The sequence below is a fragment of the Curcuma longa genome, chromosome 14, assembly GCF_044706935.1.
Source record: "Curcuma longa cultivar G26 ecotype Majalengka, Jawa Barat chromosome 14, ITB_CL_G26_1.1, whole genome shotgun sequence".
Lineage (NCBI taxonomy): Eukaryota > Viridiplantae > Streptophyta > Magnoliopsida > Zingiberales > Zingiberaceae > Curcuma > Curcuma longa.
The window spans coordinates 4715875-4737384 of record NC_133874.1 but is presented as its reverse complement, the minus strand read 5'-3'; the positions used below and the strand labels follow the sequence as shown (position 1 = coordinate 4737384).

At 39.1% G+C, this 21510-nt stretch overlaps 3 protein-coding genes across 3 annotated transcripts; 1 reads left to right on the top strand and 2 right to left on the bottom strand.

Annotated features, from left to right (window-relative positions):
- Positions 1 to 3811: 3811 nt before the first annotated feature.
- On the bottom strand, positions 3812 to 5869 carry LOC141845125 (amino acid permease 3-like). Its single transcript, XM_074733175.1, has 6 exons — positions 5690 to 5869; positions 5371 to 5604; positions 5191 to 5284; positions 4898 to 5112; positions 4666 to 4805; positions 3812 to 4575 (listed from the first exon to the last, which is right to left on the bottom strand). The coding sequence occupies exons 1-6, from the start codon at positions 5796 to 5798 to the stop codon at positions 3925 to 3927; spliced, it is 1443 nt and encodes a 480-aa protein (XP_074589276.1). The 5' UTR covers positions 5799 to 5869; the 3' UTR covers positions 3812 to 3924.
- Positions 5870 to 14703: 8834 nt separating this feature from the next.
- LOC141845553 (magnesium dechelatase SGRL, chloroplastic-like) lies at positions 14704 to 16345 on the bottom strand. Its single transcript, XM_074733613.1, has 5 exons — positions 16036 to 16345; positions 15639 to 15818; positions 15364 to 15531; positions 15133 to 15279; positions 14704 to 15061 (listed from the first exon to the last, which is right to left on the bottom strand). Exons 1-5 carry the CDS (start codon positions 16207 to 16209, stop codon positions 14951 to 14953), a joined length of 780 nt encoding a protein of 259 aa, XP_074589714.1. The 5' UTR covers positions 16210 to 16345; the 3' UTR covers positions 14704 to 14950.
- A 3490-nt stretch (positions 16346 to 19835) lies between these two features.
- On the top strand, positions 19836 to 21228 carry LOC141845116 (uncharacterized). The gene is made up of 2 exons (XM_074733165.1): positions 19836 to 20285; positions 20371 to 21228. The coding sequence occupies exons 1-2, from the start codon at positions 19935 to 19937 to the stop codon at positions 20959 to 20961; spliced, it is 942 nt and encodes a 313-aa protein (XP_074589266.1). The 5' UTR covers positions 19836 to 19934; the 3' UTR covers positions 20962 to 21228.
- Positions 21229 to 21510: the final 282 nt, after the last annotated feature.

Here is a 21510-nt window from a genome sequence, read left to right as displayed (position 1 = left end):
CGGACCAGTGAGCTTCTGTCATCGACCAGCCCAGCCGCGTGGGAGGACGGTGCACCGAAGCCCTAAAGCTATCCACCCTTCACTCGCTGTGAATCGCGATTGGATTGCGATTTTGACGTTGAGGATTACCGCCTGGTTACCCCTGCTCCGTTGGCCGGCCGCCTATGCTCCGTCGGCTGTGTGGAAGAGGATCATCAAGAGGTTTTGTATCGCATCATCCTCCTTCATCGAAGAATTGCGATTAGCTCGCCAGTCTTCCTTCGTTCATAGCGAAGAAGGTTCTTTCCGATCGCGCGGTTGCCGGTTAGAGAAGCCGAAACCCTAGCGCCGGCTTCGCTCTCCCATCAGCTTTCTCCTGTGCTCTTGCGCTCGACACCACCTTTCCTTTCCACGGTCGGTAGGTGAAACCGTCGACCTTTGATTTCCATCCGCCGGATTAAAGGTTTTTTGCTAGATTGGACCCTCTGGTCTGTGAAGGATCTGTCACCGGAGTTGCTGCCTCTTGTCGTCGAAGCTGGCTTTCTGTGGGTGGTGATTTGTGAAATCGCTACTCGAATTATTGTCGGGTTGTAGTCAGGAGTTTTACTGCCTATAATCTTCTCGGAAGCTTACGAAGGTTCCGAAAAATTATTCCATCGTGATCTGAAAAGATTTTTCAGTTGTTTGTCCATTATTGGCGATCAATGGTTGACCACCAAAAATTACACCAAGAATATGATTTCCAGTGATAGTTTAAAAACTCCAGAAACGATCATAACAAACGTTATTGCGTGTTTTCTGGAATAAGTTTTCACAAGTAAGTAGAGAGATTAAGACAAAGTTCACAAGTATGCTTTTGGATATTTTAAGCTTTAGTGTCCTAAGACTTATAATCAAATTCGACATCTCCATGATGCACTCTCTTATGCTACCCTTCCAATTATATCGCATGAATACCAACTTCATAAGATGTGTGGTAGTCTCAACATTTCGTTTGAGATGAATTGGTTTGCTAACTCCTTAATGAAGATTTTCGCACCTTTATTCTCAATTATCAAACCCCCTAATTGATTCTGGAATTGACATTTTCATTATCATAAGACTCATGCGATTCATCTCTCCCACTTGTCAAAGATCACCTATTGATCCACAGTGGAATCACTAGATAAAGGTACAGAGCGATCGTGTCTAAATACAAAGTCTAGATCCATACAGCCTAATAACACCATAATATATTCTTTCCATGGATCATAGTTTGTGCCGATAAGCATGGAGATTTGTTCATATTGACAGATATTTAGAGTACTATATAAATAAAAGCAAAGAACATAACTCACTTTAGCAAACAAGGCATATATCTTTAAAGTTGTGTAGTAACAAAATGCAACAAATAAAATAGGCAACTTTATGAGTATTAATTGAGATATCTAGTGCAATATTACATTAAGTCTTTTGGACTAAAATGTATTTTGCTAGTGGTACTCTCGAAACAACTCATAATCACCTTTATCTGCTACATAACTCGTCTTTTTTTAGGCTGACACATTATGTGCATGATACTTTATTTATAAGCTTCCCAATCCTTACATCTTAAAAATGATAATAAGATAATCCTAAGCTCTTGTACTAATTGAAAGCACTTGCAATACATGAATACAAAGTAAAGGATGCATTAATTGGATCTAGTTATCATCATCAATAAGGCTACAAAATCAAAATTTGAATGGAAGCAATGACATTTCGATTGCTTACCTAAATCCAGCACTAAAGCCATTGATCCTTATTTGTAATCGGAGAAGTTCCTACAATGCAATGGAAGTTTTCAACAGGAATGGGCAGTAACTAGAGTTCTTTCTCAATGGGGGAAGAGAGGAGGAAAAGAGGAGTCAACAATTCTTCAAAAGATGCCTTAAATGAATGTTTGACTTCTCCCTTACATACCAAAGGCCCATCCCTTGTATTCCAAAGGTCCATCTTGCAAGGACCATCAACATGAAGTCCATATTCGTTAATAGTTCAATAATGTTTGTAGGATCAAAAAGCACTTGAGGGGGTGAGTAGCACTTGTGACTAATTCTCATTTAAAACTATTTTTCTCATTTTATCATTTTCAAAAATATGTAGTGGAAATAAACACATAAAATAAGTTTGTTTTTACTTAGTTCACAGACTTTGGCTGTTACTCTATGACCCTCAATCTTTAATCGCTTTCGATAGGTAATTTACTATTCATGTCCTTGTCTAAATAATAATTCGGAGATGGAGATTCACCTCTTTACAAAAGTGGGGTGAAGATTCACCACCCCTTAGAAATTAAAGAATGAAGTGATACATAGAAATGAACAAAAGATACTGACAAAGATGATTTCATCGTTGAGCATGGTTGTCGGAGAAATAATGCAGCTAGACCGAGGCGAGAGTAGAAGTATTTGGCAGTTGATAATGAAGCCTCAGGTTGAGACCTTATTTTTTAGACCCGGATCGATCTACCGATATCAAATCCAAATCCAATTGATTAGTCTACCGATCCCCAGGATTAGCCTACCAATCCAACCTTCTTCCAATCCTCTTTCGCCATGTCAGCTACTTGATGATGACCTTCTGTCATGTCAGCACCGTGATCCTTGTCCTTGACCACACCCTCTGCCACATCAGCTAGTCAAAGTGTATCTCCTTGCCATGTTAGCAACTTTGTTCTTATCCCATGTCACGTCAACATTCCAAGTCTTATCCATTCCACCTTGGATACCATGTCAGCACACAGGATAACTTGGCTAAGACATAAACTTTCAGTCGACTGAACCAGCCTTTCAATCTATCGATCCTTTCAATCTACCGATTGGGTCGATCGGTCTATCAATCCTGCAAATTTGAGTGAGCACAATAATATGAAATTTAAATCATGATATTGAATCTGACAATTTCCTAACTATCCAATCTCAACTTCGAAATTCGAGTGAACCCCCCCCCCCCCCCCCTTTGTCGAACCGTCGTCTAAGGCTGTCCATATAAAGAGGATTCGTCCTTACCCATTATTCTTTTTAGAAGAATCATTTCACTTCAAGAGTTTACCTCAACTTACCGTTGGTCAAACCCTTGGTCCTTCATACCCATGTAAGGCTCCTCTGCTCAGCATTCGATCACTTGACCCCAGGACTTTCTAACTTGATCTCCGATCCTCACTAACTCATCAAGTTCATTTTGCTAGATGTTTAGTCTATTGACCAATCTAGACTTAGTTGTTTGGTATTCTTGATCTGCAAGTCTTCTTTATCTAATTCAATCCAACTAACATACTAAGACTTTAACTTATTTAGTATCTAGTCAATTTGACATATTAGAATTTTTTTGATTGTGCTACCTGCAAACTGATCAAGCTATTAGATCATAATTAAATTTAACTTTAAACCTTTATCAATATCAAAACTCAAGTTCGATTATCTAACACTCCTTGTACCGACAATGTTAAAGAATCGGATTGACGGATCTACATATACAATCCACATCCAATATCTAAATCTCCATTTATGCTACTAATATATCACTTAATTAGAATTTAATCTTAATGTTGTTGCATGTGTTATATTAATCTCATATATAGTAGCCCACCAAATGAAAACTTAATCTTTCACGAAGAGAAAAGATGAAAGATCATGTTGGAAGGCATTCAAATCCTATGAAACATACTTGGGATTACACAATTTGTTGATGTTTTAATTGCAAGGTTTTCCTGAGTTTTTAAAGGAGATTCTTCCTCCATTCTTTTACAATAATTTTCATTTTTGTGATAATTAATTAATCTTATTCTGAAGCTCTGATCAGCTGGCGATCATTACGAGTTTCAGTTGAACTACTTTCTTTGAATGATTACAAACAATCACGTAAACTGAAGCAAAGCAGATGCAAATCAATGGGAACCAGCAAGCTGCGCAAATCACTGGCCACTCAGCCTTTGAAAGGCCGGTAAACCTTGAGGTCACTGACCACTCCGGCGATGGAGCCGGCGGCCGAAGCTACGGTGATGACGAGGCACGCTAGGCTCAGAAGCTGGAGGCAGACCCACCTCGTGCTCCACCGCTCCACCTTCTTCTGCACGATGTACATCTCCACCGGGAAGTACACCGTCAGCGGCCAGAACCCGACGGCGCCGAGCAGGCCGACAACGTCGTTGAAGAACGGCAGCAGCATCGACGCCACAGTCGTCACAACCGCGAACCCCGTCCGCCACGTCATCCTGAAGAGGTTGAGCTTGTAGGTCCGCTCCCCCGGCAACGCCACCTCGATCTCGCCGCAAACGAACCTCGACTCCGGCCACGTCCTCTCCGCCCACTTCTCCACGAAGGCGAAGAGCGGCTGGCAGTACACCTGGTAGGCGCCGACGAGGTGCACGACGATGGCGACGTTGGCGATGTCCAGGAGCCAGTAAGGGTTGTAGAAGCCGAAGCCGGTGAGGAGGTTGCCCGGCGCTAGGTCACCGAACGCCGCGTAGCCCATGCACCCGCAGAGCATGTAGAAGACGGTTGTCACCGCCACGCTGATCAGCGTCGCCCTCTTCATCACCTTCGCCTCCGACGGTGGCGGAGCTTTAATTGTGTCCTAAAAGTGTATGTAAAAATGACTGAGTGAGCATTTGCACGTCGTAATTAAGCGACTTCTTTTCCTTGTGTTTTTCAACTAATCAACTACCTGGATCTCGATGAGAATGATGGAGTAGGAGTAGGCGAAGGCGATGTCACCGAAGGCTTGTAGGGTGCGCCAGATTTTGTCCATTTGGCTGACGGCGCCGATGCTGATTCCGGTGAGGCTACCTCTGAAACCACCATTTTCTGAGAAGGGAAAAAAACACAACACAATTTTTAGTTTCCACAACACTTTGTTCATGGCGTTGAATCGAGCAGTGGATGAGTTTTCAGCTTACTTATAACTTGGGCAATGCCGAGACCAAGGCCGATGGAGTAGTAGGTAAAGGACATGACGGCGGCGACGATGGAGAGCCACCATATCTGGTCGAAATCCGGGATCTGCGAGAAGATGATCTGTACCACCCCGAACATGATCATGTAAGGATTGCTGTTAACTTCGCAGGGGCTGTCGTCTCCGTTCTTGTGGAAGCAATTCGACCTTTTCACCGCCCTGTTTCCACCCAAAAGTAAACATCAAAACACTCATCTTCATTGGTTGATGATAAACCTGCTTGAGCAATCTGCTTACACCATGCTAACGGAAGCAGCGATGGTATATCCAATCGCAACTCCGACTATGTTGAGGTACTGGAGGTAGCCACAGAGCTTGACCTTGAAGCCATCTGTCGGGAACAAGAAGACGCATCCACGTTAGGAACTGTAATTTAATTTACGGAGTCCTACCGATGCTCGAGAGTACGGAACACACCGAGGTTAGCACGGACGGCATCCATGTAGGTGTAGTTGCGTTTGCCGGTGCTGGGATCGCCGGAGCGGTAGCAGTCGGACAGGAGAGCAGATGTGTAGTAAGTTACAACGGAGAACAAGAGCATGACGGCAGGGCCGGCGACCCATCCGAGCTGACCGATCGCCCAGGCCAAAGACAGCACGCCGGAGCCGATGACCGCAGTTATGATGTGCGCACTTGAAGTCCACACGGTGCCTGAACACGATTATAATTCAGACAAAAACCAAAACAAAACATGTAGAGTAACAGAAGAACACAGTGATCCTGTCTCGCTCCTTACCGGTTCTCTTCAGACGGCCATCGTCGTCGAAGCATTTGGAAGCTCCCTGCGGCAGGCCTATTTCCAAGGCAGCATTTTGGTAGTAATTGGCGGCGCCGTTCTCACCCATCTTTATCCACGCGCAGAGAATTCAGTTCAGTGAAACCAATGCAAATTTAGAGTAGAGCAAGGAAATTTCTCTAAAGAAGAACGAACGCTAACGAAGAGAACGTTGGATAGATGAGATGCAGAGAAGAGTGCCGATGGAGGAGATCTTTTATAGGAGCCAGGAGCGTACAGATCAAAGGTTGGCTGGCTGTGGTGTCGACGGCAGGAACTTTCCGAGTGATGGGTAAAAGGGCAAAAGTAACAGAAGCTCTCAAAATATCCCAAGCTGGCCAGATGTTAAGTTAAACCTCACCTTCTGCATTGGATTCTCCTCTTCCTGGTGCTGCTGAAGCTTCAACTAAGCAGTGGCTGTCAAGAAACAGTGCGGACAGCAGTCTTCACGATGAACACCGTAGCTTTTAATTTGCCATGCCAGCTTGTGTGACATCTTAATTTTAAACCTTCCTCTTTGATCGAATTTGTTCTGGCAGTACGTGAGCTAGCATTGATAGATAGATAGATATATTTATGTGATCTTCACATATATTCCCACTTTGTGCGATAGCAGATGAAGCACTTCCCAGATGACTCATTGAAACAATTGAATGGTTCATTGAATTTTAGAATTGCAGTGATTAGAGAAATGATTGGGAGAGAGTGAAACAAGGAAAAGATTGCATGGTTTAAAAAATCATAGAGGTCAGAGCACTCGGGACAAACGTACGGTTTATATGCTTTCAGAATTATTAGCGTTGAAATATGTATGAATGCATGATCTTTGATTTGCTCTGCCACTCGCTCGTATCTGCAACCGTGTTCGTCCATTGCTTTTCTGAACAGCTCGTGGCCAAAATGTAGGAAAAGCCAGTCAACTTTAGCATCGTTGTGCGTAGTACACGGCAAAGTCAAACTCAAATGGTCAAAGAAAGTGTAGGTTAGCAGTCGTTATCGATTGAGACTTTGTCGATCCACAGTGACCTGAGTGTGATAGTTACTTGTTTCAAACTAGCTCTACGATACGAAGAATGAGATTAGTTGACTGTTTAGATCAAGAAATAATACGATGCATGCCTTTCTTCTTCCTTTTGCTGTACCAAAAGTCAACTCATGTCAGTGAATGGACGACTGTTCTTGCGCGATAAGATGGTCCTCTCCGACGCCATCAATTATTCTGTTTTATGAACCAGAGGCAAAGATTCGGAGATGGATCTCGAGGATCTGCAAGTTTAAGCGGTTTTCATGGCTTTGCTCTGCCTTTTACTGTTCTTCCACTGCAAGTTGAAGAAATGAAATGGTGTGTGGACCAATTTGGTGGTTCATGGTTCAATTTCGACTTGAAAGCGTTTGGGTGGACAAGTCGAAGACTGAAAATGTCAAAGGAATGGGCATTTCTTAAATGTATTTATTATCGAATGAAGGACGGCTAATATGGCATCGACGTGGAATGGGAATTAGGGTACACGTGCAAAGTATATACCCCTTCTCCTCTCTTATTCATCTCCTCTTGTTTCTGGTTTTCGATCCCAACTCTTCGATCGTGTGGAACGTGTTGAACCACCTCTGCAATAAAGGTGGAATTCGCCACCTTAGCGGCCCCATACGGTCGGCCCCACGACTATCTGTGAACCACAGATCATGCAGGTAAATCGAGAACTCTGCCGTGTATTTCCGCCTTGGCCACCGTTACTAGTAGGGCTGCAAATAAGCTGAGCACGAGTTAAACTTCGTGGTGTTCAAGTTTATTTCAGTTTTGTTTGTTTACATGTTATTAAGTTTTCAATTCAAGTTTATTTGATTGTTTAAAAATTTTTCATTTTAAACTTGTTTGATTAATTATTGAACTTGATAATATAAATTTATTTATTTATTTATTTATTTAGCATATTGATAAGAATTTTATTGATGAACATGGCTCACGAATATTATTCATGAATGTTGTTTACGAATATTAACGAGCTGAACACATATGTGTTCAAGTTGATTTATTTAGTTTAAAGAGTTGTTCAAATTTAATTATTTAATTGATCTTATATGTATTGAACAAATATAAATAAACTCTTATCCAATTGAACATTAAATTTATTCATGAATATTTGATTCATTGACTAATAATAATTACTAGATCACAAATCTTATATAGAATCTTATAATAATATTCATATAGACAATAATTGAAATATTTTTTACTTAATTTTATAAATACTTCTTTCTTCTTCTATCTTCATTTACAACCCTACTTTCTTCTTCATTTAATTTCACTAATAGCTACTTTTTCATTTATTATTAAGACAACATCTCATCCTATGTCAACTTATTTTTTTATTTTTAAAAATACTCTTATTTAATATTATTATAGAAATTATGATTTATAACTGTATAACATAAATATTTTAACTTTATCAATACTAATAATACTATATTATAACAACTATGAAATCATAACTATTACAATTGTATAATTGTAATAACTACATAATCATAACTATTATATAATTATAACAGTTATAATTTCATAATTATTATAATTATATTAAAATATAAAGACATTTTTGAAAATAAAAATAAGTTGAGAGGGACAGGATGAAATAATATTTTGATAATAAATAACAAATAAACATCCATTTACTATTTCATTAATAAAAAGAAAGTCTTTTTAATTTTTGCCCATCTTTATCTTTCCACCCCCAACTTTGTCTTGATTTTGGTGAGGGCTACAATTTACTAAAAACACAAGGTAATGAATTGATTCTAAATCTTCACTCATCTCTAGGTAGATAGTGGATCTAACTATCTATCTGCCTCTTTCCTATCCTTATCCAATTAATATGCGGATTTGCATTAATCCAGCCCTCCTACTAACTAGGCTGAGACCTGCTGTTTACCTCAAGAGAATCTTAATTTATGGAAGGATAGGAGTGCCGCTGTGCTCCAATTTTAATTTGAGCATCTCTTCTCTCCCTTGTGTTTCCTAAAAATGCATCGATCCGTGCAGAATAGAAGGGTTTTTACAATAGTCTCTTCATGTGCAAGGTAAGGTAAGCATGTGTCATGCAAGAGCAATTAAGCAAGTGAGTATCATCAAGCAAATAGTCAAGGCTAAACTTCACTTCATCTAAGGAAATAGAGAAAGGAAGGGCGTTTGCATCTCTTACAATGGTGGCAAATTAAGGAGAGAGGAGAGTGATAAGCCAAAGTCATAGTGGTGGTAGACCAAGATCCAAACTATGTGGTGAAGCCAAGGCCACCTTGATTGTGTTGGGTGAAGTTTGCAAAGTTATCCACTTGATTCTATTTACTCACATCATCTTGTATTTGAAGGATTAAGTCTCCATTTGGTGACCCAATATGAGATAAACAACAATACATAATAATTACAATTCAGATTAAATTCCAATTAAGTGATCTAATGTATGTTGCATGAAACGGGATTTATGTTATTGGATGTGGATTCAATATATATATCAAATAACTCAATTCATTAATATTAATGGACTATTAATGAGTTAAGAGCTTTTATGGTGGATGGTCTCTGCATAAGCTTTGTATAAAAGGAAGAGGTCCTTGATTTGGGCATCTTGCTAATTTTGTTGACATTTCTTTTTCTTTGGACTCTTCCCCATTGAGACTAAGATCTATTGCCGTCTATTTCTACAGAAGAGTTTTATTGCATTGAAGGAACTTCTCCGACGACAAGTAAGGGATACAATGACATTGACTCTCGATTCAAGTCAGTCATTTTTGTTCGCCTTTGTATCAATTTAGTTTCGTTTTGCTTTATAGATGATAATAACTAGGTCATTGTAGATGTATCATTGATTATGTTTGATGTACCATTATTGCTTTCAATTGGTATCAAAGCTTTAAAATTGTTTTATCATCATCTTTAAGGCATAAGGATTATGTTCAACGATTTGAAAAATATGCATCGTTTTGGCATTCAATTCAATTGCAGAGCTTCAAATTGATGTATATTCATCGAATGTAGGATGGATAGGTTAGGATTTAACATAGTAATCGAGTATTTTGCATTATCCGTGAAGAATGCGAATAATGACATGATTTTAGAGTTTTTTTTAGCTAAAAAATTGTGTGTAAAAATCAGATTTTCAGCTACCAATCGATTGGTAAAACTCACCAATTGATTGCTAAGCGTAAAACTAGGCATAGAATGGCCTGGAATTGATTGGTGGATTCAATTGATACACCAAATGATTGTTATAAGGTGTCAATCGATTATTGAGTCTAAAGTTGCACACATAATGATCTGGAATCGATTAGGCAGTTCGACTGGTTGTCACCAATCAATTTCCATGAGGACCAATCAATTGTTGAACCTAGAGTTGGACATAGAATGGTCTAGAATCGATTGGATAGTTTGACTGGTTGACACCAATCGATTGCCATAAAAAGCCAATCGATTGTTGAGTCTGGAGTTACGTACAGAAGGTCGCAGAATCGATTGGGTAGTTCGACTAGTGTTTACTAATCGATTGTCATGAGGTCCAATTGATTGTTGTTCGCTCAGTTGTCTACAAAAGGTCTTCAAATTGATTGGCGAGTTCAACTGATTGATATCATGATTGATTTCCATCAATTCCTATGGATTAACTTGCGAACAAAAGCCTTATGAATCGATGAAGAAACTCGACTACTATAGAGCAATCAATTGCCAATGGTGGATAATCGATTGTTGTGTCTTGAAAATGATACATAAGACGTATCAATCGATTGTTGTCTGAAGGCAATCAATTGATGAGGGTATCAATGCATGGATTGGTATTAATATCAACCGATTGATATCTGATTAGCTACGTTTTAAACAATTTTTTCCTGGATTCTTCTTCACGCTTACTACTTAATCAAGCTAATATTATCACCGAAGCGAGAACTATTAGAGAGGCTTGGGGTATTTGAGTAGATGGATGTATATCTATGCTAAAAATGGTTGGTCCAAATAAAAAATATTCTTTATGCCAGATATATATTTAAGGAAGCTCACAAATCTAGTTTGGATATTTTAAGTTATGTGCGTAGTGTGTTGGCTAAAAGGAAGGGGTATTATGTGGTCGATTAGAAGAATTATGAGTGATAGTTGAAAACATAAGCTAACTATAGAAGCTCATAAATAAAATATCATGCGTATAATGCGTCGGCCGAAAGGAAGGCAAGTTGTGTGATAGATGAAAGTAATTATGAGTTGGGTGAAAAATACCATAGCAAGTTACATTTTAGTCCAAAATTTTAATATAATGTTGCATTAGATATCTCAATCAATGCCCATAAAGTTGCATATTTTATTTGTGGCATTTTGTTGATATATAACTATAAAGATACATGCCTTGTTTGTTAAATTGAACTATGCTATTTGCTTTTGTTTATGTAGCACTCTCAATATATATCAATCTAAACAACATCCCCATACTCACTGACACAAACTTTGATCAATGGAAAGAGCATATCATGGTATTACTAAGCTGCATGAATCTAGACTTTGCATTTAGACACGATTGTCCTGCACCTTTTTCCAATGATTCCACTATGGATCAAAAGGTGATTTTTGACAAGTGGGAGTGATATAATCGCATGAGTTTATGATCATGAAGAATGTCTATTCCAGAATCAATTAGGGTTCGATAACTGTGAATGAGGATGTTAAAACCTTTATTAGGGAATTAATAGGCCGATTCACCTCAAACAAAAAAGGTCGAGACTACCACACTTCTTACGAAGTTGATGTCCATGCGATATAATAGGAAGGGTAGCATAAGAGAGTACATCATGGATATGTCAAATTTGATTATAAGGCTTAAGACACTAAAACTAGCAATGTATGAAAGTGTCCTTGTGAACCTAGTACTAATCTCTCTACCTATACAGTTCACTCCTTTTAAGATAAGTTATAACACTCAAAAGGAGAAGTAAACACTAAATAAACTCATATTTCAATATGTACAGGAGAGGAGAGATTGAGATTGAGACATGACACATCTCATAGTGCTCACTTTGTATTCTTATCTCAGTATTCGAACAAGAAGAAGAAAAAGGATACAATAAGAGTAAGGGTAAACAACTTGCAGTGACTAGAACTTCAAAGCATAAGGTGCAAAAGCAACAAGATCCAAATCCAATAGGTTACTTTTGTAAAAAGAAATGTCACTTAAAGGATTGCCCTAAATACGTCAACTGGCATGTCAAGAAAGATAAACTTCATAACTTTGTCAGTTTAGAAGTCGACCTAGCTACTGTACCTAATAATACTTGGTGCATAGATATGGGTATAACTATTCACATAAGTGTAACTATGTATAGTTGCCTTTAGCGCTGACTGTCAATTGATGCTGAAGATTCATTTATATGGGAATTGATAAGAAAGCGAACGTAAATGTCATAGGTGGCTTTAGACCTTACTTAGGAAACAATATACTTTTGAATTTGAAAAACATATTTATAGAGTTGTCATTTAGACAAAACTTAATTTCTATTTCATGTTTGGACAAATCTGGATACACTTGTTCATTTGAAAATGAAAAATTCAATATTTTTTTAAATTCTATTTTGATGGTACTAGTTCCTTAATTGATAAACTATACAGATTAGACATTGAAACTCATACAGATATTATTGTAATGCATAGTATAGGGGTGAAGTATGGTTTGACGAGTGACAATTCATCTGTGTTGTGGCATAGGCGTTCAAGACATATCTCTAAATATCACATAGAAAGGTTAATGTCATTAGGAATTCTTGATTCCCTTGATATGTCAGATTTGCATTGAGTGTATCAAGGGGAAGACGACTAACAAAAGTAATAAGGATTTAAGACGGAGAAATGAGGTCTTAGAGCTAAGACATACGGATATATGTGGACCGTTCTCTAAGACTTCATAGAATGGTCAAGCATACTTTATCAACTTTATAGATGACTATTCCTTATATAGACACTTATACTTTATCAACAAGAAGTCGCAATCCCTAAACATGTTCAAAACCTTCAAAGTCGAAGTTGAAAATCAACTTAGTAAGAAGAATAAAACTATCAGATCAAATCATGGTGGTGAGTACTATGGTAAATCTTATGGATTAGGTGAACAACGTTCTAGGTCATTTGCGAATTACCTTACTGAGTGCAGAATCATCGCAATACACCATGCCTGGGACTCCTCAACATAATGGTGTGACAAAGCGATGAAATCGAACCCTAAAAGATATGGTGAGAATTGAAATATAATGTCATTTTCTTCTCTACTGCAGTCTTTATGGGATAAGACACTTAAGATTGTGGTTTACTTACTCAATAGAGTTTCTAGTAAGGTAGTAACAAAAATCTCATACGAGTTGTGGACAGGTAGAACACCTAATATTAGACATCTACATGTCTAGGTTGTCCAACTAAGCCTAGGCCCTATAGGCAAAATGAAAGGTTATTGGATGCAAAAATCGTTAGCTGTCTTATAGGATACTTTGAAAACTCAAGGGGCTTCAAGTTTTTCAACCCCTCGAGCAGATCCTTTTTCGAGATGGGTAATGTCAAATTCATTGAGAATGGTAGGAGCGATAAAATTAGGGAAATATCATTTGAGGAGAATATCGGTGATCATAATATAATAACTACTGATGCAATTGATAGTGAAATAGTTATCATTCTACATACAGTTGAAGCTGTATAACCGGAAGGGTAGTGAACCACAATATTTCCATATCACCTCCAATACAATTGAAGGGTAAGTCAGCTCAAATAGATGTATTCCCTCTCTACGGGTGAGCATGACTCTCAACCACCTCAAGGACAAGTGCCTCTAAAGAGATCTATTAGGGAAAGAGATCTACAATGCCACATGACTATATTGATCTCCAAGAGCATGAGTTTAACATTAGATTGGAAGATGATCCAATATCTTTCCAAGAAATCAAATAGTGCCCTCATTAGGAAAAATGTATCGAAGCCATGAGGGAAGAGATGAAGTCTATGATGGACAATGACATTTGAGAACTTGTTGAATTGCATGAAGGAGTGAAATTTGTTGCTTGTAAATTGATATTTAAAATCAAATAGGATTCGTAGGGCAATGTCAAAAAATATAAGGCTCGCCTTATCGTAAAGGAATTCACTTAGAAGAATGATATTGGTTACAAGGAGACTTTTTCACTGATTTCAACGAAAGACTCTTTTAAGGTAATCATGACACATAACTTATTATGACCTAGAGCTCCATTAAATGGATGTAAAGATTATATTTCTTAATAGAAATATTAAGGAAACTATATACATGGTGTAGTCAGAGAACTTTGAACCGGAAGATTCAAAATTCCTAGTATGTAGATTAAGGAAGTTTGTATATCAAGTTTAGTGAAAATAAGTTTATTATACTTATTCTGTATATGGATGATATATTACTAGCAAATAATGATAAGGGTTTGCTGCCAAAAATCTCGTCATTTCTATTAGGTGAATTTTAAATAAAGGATCTTGGTGATGCATCATTTGTCTTAGGCATTTAGATTATTCGTGATCATTCAAGGTGCACGTTTGGACTTTCACAAAAAAAACCTATATAGAAAATGTGCTCATTCAGTAATTTCCTAGTCTTTCTTGATGTCGAATAGCAAAGAATAAAACTACTCCTGCCTTAACTTTTGTTTTATAGTGGAAGGAAGGTCATCATATTCAAAAAATGTTGGCTATACCTCGAGAGGATCTTTTAATGGAGAGGAGTGCTCCAAATTTTAAGGAGCTCCAGCAATGGTGGTGCTAAAGAAATAGATAAAGAAAAGGCCTTTGCAGCTCTAGCAATGGTGGTGTCGAGGAGAGAAAGGAAGGAGGCGAAGGTGAAGAGAGAGATGAGCCAAGGAAGAGGATCATCAATTTATAAGGTCAACAAACTAATCCAACACAAGTTATTAAAGCAATCAGATCATAAAGCCTTTGTGATTAATGTGTTACTACGACCATATCTTCAGTATCAGTTGTACAAATGAAGAGACACTGCAAACTAATGGCCTTTTGTAAATGGGTGCCTCTCATATTCTCTAGCAGTGAGCACCTTCTGTCGAAATCATCGATTAACCAAATACTTGGATTTAGATGAACAATGCTAATACCCTCACCAGCTTCTGTGACTGAAGGGAAATGAATGAAACCAAAAATATACTTGTTTGTATGCAGTAGCTTCTGTCTCATAGGAGGAAAGCAACTAAGGCATGCAGGATTGTTTTCGGGCTACCAAACTTCACAAGGCTATCAAACACTGAAGCTTGAAAAGTATCAAATCCGTCGTCCAACGTCCTCTAGCAACCAGCCTTCATCAACTTTTGCATCAACAATGAAAAGAATGTAAGTTATGGCAGTTTTCTCATACCTGTGCAGCATCCTTGAGAGCACCCCAGCATTCCAATCGATTGTATTTCTTTGATTTCGAATGGAAGTACACCCATACTTCAGCTTCCATTAGCTCAGGATGCTTGCTAAAAAGGGCAGAATCTCCATGAACCACAGCTTTCAAAACCTGTTATATCCAAATTGACAACTCAGTAATTTGACAAGGAGATAGATTTAAGTTCAGTGACTAATGTCCATCTCGTAAGCTTACCAATGGCAACTCTTTCGAGAATATATGGTATCGGAATTCAGCAGCCAGATCTTGGAGGAGGCTAGTTCCACTCACAAAGCAGTGAACATGCAAAGAGATTTCTTCATTCACCTTCTTCCACTCTGCCACCACACCATCTTTATGTAACCTAGTTTGCCAGTCCAATAACTGTGATCGTATTAAGCTTTCACAGGTCATTGTTGTTATGATTGTATATCGTAAATATTAAGTAAAGTATTATCACTTTCATGCGAAATAGCTAGTGATTGAGATACCATCTTAATGTGGATATTGTTGGAGACTGATAAGGTCAGATTCGCTGTGAAGTCGCAATGTGTGAGTGTGTAAGCTCGGTGAATGGTGCTTGGAGCATGCTTCTCCATTTCTTCTCCCGTGAACACTACTTTCAGCTTCGAGGCTTCAAATTTTGTCGGAGGACCCAAAAGTCTAGCAGCCTGGTTATGGAACAACGCAGTGGGATGAAATCATCATATCTTTAACAAATTCTTATTGAAACTCAGAAATTGTGCTTCTAAAAACTTGAATTTGGCGGAGCATTAGATCGAATAGGTTCGAGCATTGGGAGATGGGGCATCGCCCTAAAGATTCAACCTTTTTGATACTTTGAGTCAGCATTGTTAAATGAAGGAAATAGGGTTAGGAATTCCGCACCAGAGGTCCGTAAAAATCTCTCCTTTGGCAGCTCAAGACCACGAGGCGGCTGGCCGGGGCTACAGAGACGACGGACATGCGAGACGTGCCGCCCATCGTGGAAGAGGACGAGGAAGAAGGCGGAGAACAAACGGTGGGTACAACGAAGGCATTTCCAGCAGAGTAACAAGCCATGGGGAGCCCTTCTGGCGTCTCAGGCGTGGCCTCGCGCAGTCCCCATGACCTTCCTCGCGACGGAAGCGACGAGACGTGGAGGCTCGGCGTGGAGATTGACGAGATGTGGAATCTAACCGCTTGTGCTTTGCGGCTGTGGCTTGGGATCGTTCGAGCCTTCCCTCGCCACGGAATAAGGACTCGTACGGCACCTGCTGTCGCTGCGTGGCCAGCTCCTCTTCGCCATGACCGCTACTTTACTCAGCCACGCGGACTGGTGGGATTGGCTGCCATGGGAAGGAAACGATAATGTGGATTTTTTTCAATCCAGGGTTCATTCATGGAATATATCCAGAGAGCTTAAATTTTTAATTTTCCGCACATGAATACTTTTACCTCACCACGGAATTCTCAGTATGAGTTTTATCCTATATTACTCCCGGAATATAACTGAGTTGGTTACGACGGAGCAGAGTTGTAGAAGAATTTTATCCTATATTGAATATAGATCAGTAAAAGAATTTTGATTAAAAATCATATCTCATTTTGATACTCGAGTCAAAAGTTATGATCTTTAAAAATTTATCATGTTGAATCTGTATCAAAAATGAATAGGAAGCCATGGTAGATGGTGCAAGGTGTGACATGGTGATGTATGTGACATTGAAGGAAGCGGCAAAGCATCATCAACTCAAGTGGAGACAAAATACAATTAAATGAAGGAAAAAAAAGGAAGATAAGTTTGAGAGGGAAGGAAAGTTGTTTGAGTAACCTCCTCTCAATGGTATTTTTTGAGATGATTAGATAAGGATCAATAATTGAAATGATACCATGTTGAAAATAAAATATTATATTCCAAATTGTCAACAAAAACACAATTTGTTAGACAAACTATTTCACTATTTCTCCCTTATAGTTGAGTTAATAGTGTTTTGATGGTTTATCAATAAGACTTAGTGTGTATTAGTGTGTATTTGATATTTGCCCTTCATTTGTATAGGCTTAGTCATGCCAAATGGAGGTGGACTCAAGTAAGCAGCTAGATTGGTGTAATAAAGATGAAGAACATGACAATAGTTTGATTTGCTTTGGTACATATAAAGTTAACCTCTTTGTCTACTTTGGAATAGAAATAGGACTGTCGAGTGAAATTTGTATATATTGTTCAAATTTATTTAATAATGTAATCTAGTTATGAAACTATTAAAATGATTATTTAAGCTTAGTTTGATTTTTTTTTTTTTTTGTGCATGAGCTCAATTTGAACTTAATTCATTAGATATGATCGAGCTCTTAATTTGAACTTATTTGATTATTTAAATTTTTTATATTTGTAAACTTATTTGGTAATGAAGGGGAATTTTAGGACAATAATAAAGTTGATGTCAAGTGACTTGAGATCACGGATTCAAATTGTAAAAATAACTTTTTACAAAATATAAAATAAGATTGTATACAATAAATTCAATATGGTCTGACTTTTTTTCAAAACCCTACACTCATGAGAGTTTAGTGCACTTGGTTGCCTTGTCCTTGTTTGATTAGTGAGTGAGTTTGATATTACAAACTTATTTGTTTGTTTTAAAAGTTTTTTTATTTACAAATTTGATAAGAGATTTGTTAATGAATATGATCCATAAGTTTTGTTCATTAAATATTACTCATGAATAGACACAATCTTGATTCATGAATATTAACAAGTTAAACATAGATGTGTTCATAACTTGTTTATTTAGCTAAATGAACTGCTCAAGCTTGTTCATTTAATTATCTTATGTATATTGAACAAATATAAATAAGCTTTCACCCTAAATAGAAAAATTGATAAGTTCACGAATTGTCATAAAGATGTTGAAGTATCATAAGGTGTTTTTTTTGTCATAAAAGATATTCATATTAGCTTGATTTACATCGTTAGACATTGATATTGTTGATGATATTACTAGCATCATATTTTTTTTAATAAGTCAGATATTCAACTCTTACGATTTAATTAATCTTGGAGGTGATCAGTTCGATTTTATAGAAGTTTTCTATCGACTACCAGGGTAAATCAGAAAGCATATATGGATAATCCTGGTGGATAATTCAGTATTATAAATTTTTTAAACTTTATAACTGTAATATGTCCTAAGTGAGATTTAAATCCTTATTGCTTAGGGAGTATGCCTCATCTTTTACTATTACATCATAGTCCCGGAGAAGAGATATTATTAGTATCATTTTTGTATATCTAAATCTTACTATCTAACTAATTCTAAAGGTAATCAATCTGGTCCTATAAAAATTTTTAATTGACTATCGAGATAAATCTAAAAGTACAAATGACATTCCACACGATGATCTAATGATCCCAATGATTCAAATACGGGAGGAGAATTTTTGACACTCTCTGAACATTGAATCTTGGATGCATGGGAAGCTCCAAAGTATGATCACTACAGCACCACGGCTTCAATGGGAAGCTCCAATATTGCTAATATCACAGTTAATGCAGATGGCTGTCTATTTAACATTTATTTTGATCATTAGTGCAGTGACACGACACCAATTTGAGTCGCTTCAAGTCGACTCATGTGAATGCTCTATACAATGTCATATCACACGGGCCGACAACTAGTACAAGTAAAACCAAACCAATGGAATTATTTGACAACTAAAGATCCCCCCTCCATACTATCTACGACTAGGGAGACATCCTGATCGCGACCCCTCCAGAGGAACCCAACACCATCATCATCATCCTCCAACTTCTCTGTTGCTTGCTATTATTCTTCATCAGACAACATCTCATCCACAGTAGAACGAACAGTGGTCAGAAAAATCAAGCAATTAACGTCGACAGCCACTCTAACTTCACTATGCAAAACATGGCTGCAGATCTATCTGAAAAAAGAGAGATTATCTTAAAATATGAGTCCCAAGCTGCTTTAACTACGTTCTTCAGCCAAACAAGCTCTTTATTCTGCAAAAAGAAGTGGGTACATGAGTGGCTCCTCCCATTCAGCAAAGACAAGACCACTGCGATTTCTGCAACACCAAGACCCACCTCTTTGTGCAGTAAAAGGAAGAACAAATTGATGTGAGTGCAGGTTTGGTTCAGGAAATCCCATCATTCCCTTGGTTTAGGATGAATGATGGTGCATCTCTGTAGCTGGACAAAGCCATTCCTTGTCCAATTCGCTGATTCGTATGTTACTGAAGTTCTTCTTCCTTGAATCGACAAGTGCGGCAGCTGCTCATCATCATGAAGACTGAAGAGGTTCCATGGAACCGATTTTCAAACTTAAAAGACAAGGAGATCTGTTTATCATTTATGGCTAAGAAATTGGTGTCCTAGTGGAAAAAGATAAGAAAGCAGAGGGCCCTCGCCTCGCTCCACTTGAAGCTGAAAGGGAAGTAAAGATTGTGGTGGCCTCCCCCCACGCCACCCACCCCATCGTGGAGATGCATCACTGAGAGGAATTAAAAAGGTAGGAACCAATCTGAGAACAGGAGGCAGTCCAAGGAGAAGAGAACAATGAATACAACTCATTAGGTTTGTGTTCCAACTTCCATGACTTAGCTCTTCCTTTCTGCCACTAAACAACTCAACATGGCAGATTCCTAATCATCCTTCACCCCCCACAGGAGACACCCATCATTGTCGTCAAACCTTCCCCTTTCATCTCATTAAATCTCCTCTCCTCCCGTGGCTCACCTCGACCCACCATCCTCGCCCTTCTCCCGGCTCGTAAACCCATGAGATGAGGCCTTCTCCTTACTCCGTCAACGGCTTCTTCTCTTCCCTTTCTGCCGGCCTAAATGAGCTCGACCTTTCGTCGAACAGCTTCATGTCGCTGCAGTTTTTGCAGCGTGCCATGGCTCTCCTCCGCTCGCTTCACTCCCAGCTCATCAGCTTGGTGAAGAAGCTCCAACTGCCTGCCGGTGAGCGGTGGCTCGACGAGTACATGGACGAAAGCTCCCGCCTTTGGGATGTCTGCCATGTCATCAAGCTTGGCGTCTCCGGCATGGAGAGTTACAACTCCCGTGGATCTGATATGGTCTCCTCCCTCGAAGTATGGCACCGGAATCCCAATCCCGACCTCGCTCTCCAGGTCCGGGTTGACTTCCTTGGCTCCTCAAAAATCTTTCTTGAAGCTGCATAGTTGTGTTTTCTAACCTGATTTCCTTCGCTAATAGGCGCTGCGAGCGATCACACTTTGTAGGCGAGAAGCAATGAGACTGGAGGAGGAGAACAGGGTGTTGGCGGAGACCAAACTGGAGCCGGATTCGCTTCGGTTGGATGACGAGAGGGCGTTCTCGGGGTCCAGGCTCAACGGATTCAACGGCTTCAGAGGAGTGTTATACGCGCTGAGGAACGTGAGCTCGTTCCTTCTCTTAATCTTGATATGGGGATCAGTCTATTGCTGTCCCGAACAGGGCAACCTCGACGGCTCCGCCTTCTACGCCGGAGGTTACGCCACTCCCATGGCGAGACTGCAACAGAGGCTGCTGGGGGAGGTGGAGGGACTCGGTGGCGGTCCGGGAACATTGTTGCACGAGTTCCGGGCGTCGCGGGCGGCGACGGAGGAGCTGAGGGAGGAGCTGGAGAAGGCCGAGGCAGAACCAGATGTCGCCGCAGGGAGGCTCAAGGAGAAGCTGGAAGGACTAAAAGACTTATTTTTGACGTTAAGGATCGGGACTGAGAACCTCATCGGGCAGCTGGACGACTTGTTCGATGAGATCGTGGAGGGAAGGAAGAAGCTACTGGACATCTGCAGCCACCAGTGAGTTCAAGTGTTCAACTACGGCAGCAACAGCAACAGCAACAGCGGCAGCAGAGAGAAGTTTGAGGAAGAAGCCTCTTCTACCTTTTAGATTTGTCTGCATCAAGTATTGTTCATCTGAAACAAAACTGTTCTAGCGATATACAAAGAGCAACAACAACACTCTTTAGCATCTCTGTAGTCTTTCCACCAAAACACTGAGAATAGAATGTGAAATCTCTCTCATAAAAAAAGATGAAATTTTTAATACTGAACTTTGCTGAAGAATCTCATCTCAGCTTCTTGTTAAAGAAGATATCATCTTTTCTTTTCTTCTTTACCTTTACAAGAAACTAAATCTGTTAGTGTTCTGTGGGATCACCAAAGTCGAAATTGGGTGGACAAGAAGACAAGAGGAATCGCCTTGTCTGGCGAAATGGACGTGAAAAATCGATGGCGACAGCCATGGTAAATAAAGCCTTTTCCCTGCAAACAGACAGAAAACCACTGTTTCCTTACTGCTTCATTGCTCTGAATTGCCTCCGGGATTAATTTTTAATTTTTATAATTATAA